We start from the raw sequence: 6,038 nt of genomic DNA, 5'->3' as shown, positions 1-6,038 counted from the left end.
GGAAAAAAAAAAAAAACTGTCCAGATGACCTGACTGAAAATTGTTGGATGTCTGAAGTGGGTAAAATTTGGGTGTTTAGTTGAGGCGCTCCTTCTCCAGAGGGAAAAAGCTAACACGTCTACTAAAATGACAGTCACAACATAACTGCATTGACTTTACAGATCTGACAATATTCCTGCAGCTGCAGACTAGAGGAGGTGCTGGAGATGGAATAGAATGAAACAAGTGGGAGGTTGGGTGTGAGGGTTGGAAGAAGGGGATGCAACTTTTTTTTTTTTAAGAAGTACTTTAGGTTAAGTTCATCCAGAGGGAGAAGATGTCGAGAAGGTGAAACATGCCAATATTTTGAAAAATAATGTTTTGATTTCAGTCAACTGAGAGAAAAAAAGAGAAGAGAAAATATAGAGCGGGGCTGTAAGAAAGGTCAGCAAAGAAAATGTCAGAAAGAGGGTAAAAAGCGGGAAAAGACACATGAGCAGATGTGGAATGAGACGGATGACAGGAGGAGACAAAGTGGAAAATTGGTAAGGCCAAAGAGCAAGTGCAACTTCTAAAGTGGAAAGGGGCAGGCTGGACATTAAAGGAAAGTGAAGTGAAATAGAGGGATGGGTGTGTTAGGTCAAGGCAGGCGTGCTTTAGAGAAAGTAGTTGATGTGAATACAGCATCCACCTGTGTAAAATACAGTCAATATATTGACCAACAGGCATACAGCTCCCAACATATGAACATACATGCAACAGATGGGCAACATATGGGCAACATATGGTCCGAGTGCCAAAGTGTCCCTTTAACAATCTCCACCTGGCCCCCAATATCCTTAATTTAAAAGAAATAAACTTTAAAATAAGTTGATGAACCTGCATTTTATGAATGAAATTTATGTGAATCTAAACTTCACTGTAAAAAAAAAAAAAAGAAAATCACTGTAATGCCACTTTAATTGGTGATATGTGACTCAAGTGCTGCTGTATTCATTCACACCCATCTGCTCACTACAGACTCAAGTTCGGGCTGCTGTTTAATATATTGTATTATTTGACATTATTAGTTTTTAGCAAACATCTTAGATCTGATAGCATATTGTTTAGCGTTCGTATAGTATCTATCTTAGACTTAGTGTATATCTTAGATCCTTATACACTTTTTCTTTTTATACTTTATATTTTTGATATTGCTACACGTAACTGGGACCCTGCACAATTTTGTTCCACCTCATGTACCACATGTGATGCAAATGAAAATAAAGATACTTGAACTTGAAACTCTTCTTTTTTTTTAACCAAGCATGCTAACTACGCTACAACCATAAAAAAGCCTAGAAATGTCTTCAAGATTATCTGTCCTAAAGAAAATTATTTTCCAGTTCACTGTGCGGCCCTTTGATTGCTTTAAATAACTCAGTTTGGCCCTCTGGAAACAAAATGTTGTCCACCGCTGTATTAAACCTTTCATTCTTTCATTCATTCATTCAACCTCTATTTATACAGGTTAATCCCATTGAGCCTCTGGGACTCATTTACAAAGGAGACCTGATTTCACTGGTCTGAACAAATCAGGCTAAGGTGAGGATAAAGAGCAAAGAGGAGCAAAAAAGCTGCATTTGGTCAAACCAAGCAAAAAAAATTTGAGCTTTAGTCTCTAAAATGAAAATAAAAATAAAATAAGGACATCCAAATTTGTTGAATTAACCAGATGCACATACAACATCTACTGCACTAATTAAGACCACTTCACTGCCGCACGTTTCACAGATGTTTAAATGATAAGTCAGCCCCCGGTGTTTCTCAGCACCACTGAGGAACTGACATCCCAGTTCAACTCTGTCTGCTTAAAGACTATGGATCATGTTGCACCTGTTAAAACCAAAAAATCAAAACTTAAGAGCAGAACCTTGGCTGAGTGACGTCACCAAGGCCGCTAGGCAGCAATGTAGGAGGGCGGAGCACAAGTGGAGGAAAGACAGGCTGCAGGTCTCTTTCCAAATACTTTAAAGAGAGTTGGCGCCGTTATCAGAAAGCAGTGAAAGCTGCTAAATCCAAATACTTCTCTGATATAATTACCTCAAACTCTCACAACCCACGTGTCCTCTTCTCCACCCTAAACTCTGTTCTCCACCTCACTGAACCATCTCCTCTGGAAGCCTCAATTGAGCTGTGCGACAACTTCTTACATTTCTTTTTGGAAAAAATTGCGACCACCAGGGCTCTCATTTCCCCTCCAACTCATGATCCATCCATCCCACCTCAAGCTGTAGCTCTATTTGACCATTTTGAACCCATCACTCTATCTTCTCTAGAGCAGGTCATGTGCAGCTTGAAACCTTCTGGCTCCCCCTTTGATGTGGTCCCCCCTCGACTACTAAAGGAGGTTTTTCCAACTCTAGGTCTGTCCATTCTTGATATAGTAAACAGTGGTTTATCCACTGGCATGGTGCCAAAATCCTTTAAACATGCTGCTGTCCAGCCTCTCCTGAAAAAAGCAAACCTTGACCCCTCACTCGTTTCCAACTACCGGCTTGTCTCCAAACTCCCATTTGTTTCTAAACTACTGGAGAAAATAGTCGAGTCCCAGTTGAAGTGCTTCCTAGAAGGTCACACCATCTTAGAGCTATTCCAATCTGGCTTTAAACCTCTCCACAGCACTAAAACTGTCCTGCTGAAGATCTTTAATGACATTTTCTTAACCACTGATCACACTGGTTACCGGTGATTCTGTGCTGCTTGTCCTGTTGGACCTCACAGCCGCCTTTGACACCATCGACCATGAGATCCTCATTGCTAGGTTGGAGCAGTGGGTGGGCATCACAGGATCAGCCCTCAATTGGTTCAGATCTTACCTCGCTGACAGATCCTTTTGTGTCTCCATCAAGGATTTTAGTTCCGCAGAGGCAGAGCTTAAATGGTGGGGTTCCGCAGGGGTCCATCCTGGGTCCCCTCCTATTCTCTTTATACCTGCTGCCGCTTGGTGCTATTTTCCGGAAACACAACATGCCCTTCCACTTCTATGCCGATGACTGTCAAGTTTACTTCCCCCTAAGACACAATGGTGCATGCTCTATTCAATTGCTGCTCAACTGCCTGGTTGACATCAGGGACTGGATGGCTTTAAACTTCTCAAGTTTCAATGAAAAGAAGTCTGAAGTCATGTTGTTCCCTCCCAACGACACGATCACGAACCACTGCATCGACCTTTCCACTCTATCCCTGTCAGAAAAACAAAAAGTCACTAATCTGGGCGTGATAATGGACCCTTCCCTGAAACTTAACAATCACGTAAACATGATTGTTAAATCATGTTTCTTCCAACTGAGGCGGCTGTCTAAACTGAAGCCCATATTTTCCAAAAATAACATGGAGACAGTAATACATGCATTCATTATATCTAGGATGTAATGCAATTCGTTCCTGTTTGGTATCAGTCAGACCTCCATAGCACAACTACAACTGGTTCAGAATGCAGCAGCCCAATTTTTAACCAGTACAGGCAAAAGAGAGCACATTACACCAGTTTTGGCCTCACTGCACTGGTTACCGGTTCACTTTCGAATCCAGTTCAAAATACTACTGTATGTCTACAAATCACTGAACAGTGTCTCCCCCCCCCCCCCCCATCTCTCTGATCTGCTACAACCGTATGTCCCACCACGTTCCCTGAGGTCAGCGGACCAGTTGCTCCTCATAGTTCCAGGAACTCGTCTTAAGCGCAGAGGTGACAGGGCCTTCTCTGTAGCAGGACCTAGACTTTGGAACGAGTTACCTCTGCTTGTCAGACAGGCCCCCTGCCTCTCGGTTTTCAAGTCCCGTTTAAAAACCCACTACTATTCGGTGGCTTTCAACACAAGATGATCTGTGTTTTGAACCTGTATTCTCCACACTGGTTTGTCGTCATTATCTGCATCGTTTTTATGTCTATATTCTGATTTACCTCATTTTGTATTTTGTTTTGTGTGTTACCTGTTGTTCTGTCTGTACAGCACTTTGGTTGGCCTTGTCACTGTTTTAAGTGCTTTATAAATAAAGTGGTATGGTAAAGTGGTATGGTATGGTAAAAAAATAAATAGGGTTCATCAATTCTTACTATTCTGTTCTATGTCCACCACCATCCATTTTGTTGCTCCACATTTCAGGAAAAATACAAACATGTAAACTTTAAAACATGCAGCTCGGTGGAGAATAACGTGCTATGTGACTTTAGTAGTGGTGTGTCATCCGACTTCGATAAAATTCGTGAAAGGATGCATGAAATTTCCTGACAGACAATGAGCTTTTGGCACAACCGTTGAGTAAATCCAGGCTCTTCAGAGCTCTATAACTTGATATAAATTATTTCACATCATTCAAAGTTTGAAAAAGGGCCCCAAAAAGTTGAACTTTATGACTCAACTGACATTTTGTTCTGTTTTACTGTTTTTACACAATCGCAGTAAAAGTTTTACAATTTTAACATTTCTTTCCACAGGATGTACAACCGACAGCTGGCTCACTAACAAACTCTACTTGCAAGTTATTTAACATAATAAACAAATTGTACTTCAAAATGTAGACATTTTGTTCATCTTTCACATCATCTCTAGAAATTATAGTTTTCTCTCAGATTTTCTCAGAGTGCACACCTGAGCTTTTTTAAACTTGACTGTTTTACAGCACAAATATTTCCCCTCAAAACTAAAACTTGTTGTTGTTTTTTTTTAACTTGTCACATCTCATATACGTAAAATAAATAAATAAATAAAATGGTAGCAACAAAAAACTGTTTGAGGCTTTCTTTTGAGATCCTATCTGCCTGTCTTGAGCATGCTTTCAGGTGAATGAGAGCCACAGGTGTGTGGTTACCATGGTAACAAGAAGCTGCTTGTGGCAGCTTCAACATTTCTTTCTATCTTGGTTCTAGTTACACTTTTAATACAGCTTATTTATCATAAAGAAGGCGTTTTTCAAAGCTTAGAGAGAAAGTTGCTTTAAAAAATTTAGAATGTAGCTGCACTGGCACCCTTTAAAATTTTATGAGGAATTTCCTAGTTTTACCTTTAGAACATGCCAGACTATTTGAGGAGATGTAAGGCCCCTAAATGCTCAGCCCTCCTTTGGGCCTGGACTTGGCCAACATTAGCTCCCTCCACCTTCACCCATCACAATCATTGAGTCAGACAGCTCTGAGAACGGCTCTGCGTGAGGAATACCAAGGAATCAGCTCTACCTCCCCGCCCACCCCCTCTCTCCACCCCCCAAGTTGTGTGGAAATGTCACCGCTCTCTGCATCACAGGTGATATATTTGGAAAGATGTAGGCAGAGCGCTCATACAAACAGCTCGATGTTGAACGTTCAGCGCAGGCAAATGTATTTTACGAATCTTTACTCCTCTGGCTGCAGCCAAAAAAATAAATAAATAACACCCCGCTGTGATAAAGTGAACAATTTGAGTTTTGATAAACGAGGTTGCCATGGCAGCCGTGATGACGGATGTGACGGTACTCACATCGGTGAAGCCAGGAAGCAGATGGAAGGGGAGGAGGGCTTTGGGGTCGAGGAAGGCCTGGGTCCTGCCCAGCATGGGACGAGCCAGAGGTGGTGCAGGGCTGTGGCACACATTACCTGAGAGACGACACAACAGGGAGGACAACACACGGAGCAAAGATTGGATAATTCATTTTAAACGATGGGAATAACGAGAGCTAATAGAGTGAACACTACAAAGACATGCTGTGCTCAAAGTAACATGGGTTTAAAGCTGCATCAGCTGTAATGACTTGGAACTTTTTTTAAATAAAAAACCTCTCAGTTAGTTACACTCTGCTCTCAAGCAGGCAGACTTTTTTGTCATTTTTTTTAATGAAAATTCTGAAGAGGTTTTCTTAAGACTGTAGCTTCATTTTCTGTTCATAACTGCACTCATGGGAATGTTCCTTTGTTTGTTTGTTTGACTTATGACCTTTGAATCAAGACTGCTTAAATATTAGTATCTTAGCATAGAGCCACATTTGTTACCTGCACCCTGTCACAAAGACACAAGTTGTTCTTATTGTTTTACCTAAATATA

General features: G+C 41.1%; 1 protein-coding gene across 1 annotated transcript in view; it reads right to left on the bottom strand.

Annotated features, from left to right (window-relative positions):
- LOC119426124 (zinc finger protein 385D) overlaps positions 1-6,038 on the bottom strand; it is a 26,793-nt gene that overhangs the window by 13,745 nt on the left and 7,010 nt on the right. The window contains exon 2 of the mRNA XM_037693684.1: positions 5,478-5,593. Within this exon, the coding sequence (XP_037549612.1) occupies positions 5,478-5,593 (116 nt within the window). The remainder of the gene's footprint in view (positions 1-5,477; positions 5,594-6,038) is intronic.

Source organism: Nematolebias whitei, chromosome 19 (genome assembly GCF_014905685.2).
Source record: "Nematolebias whitei isolate Nwh7 chromosome 19, NemWhi1, whole genome shotgun sequence".
Taxonomy (NCBI): Eukaryota; Metazoa; Chordata; class Actinopteri; order Cyprinodontiformes; family Rivulidae; genus Nematolebias; species Nematolebias whitei.
This window is presented reverse-complemented; position numbering and strand designations above follow the sequence as displayed.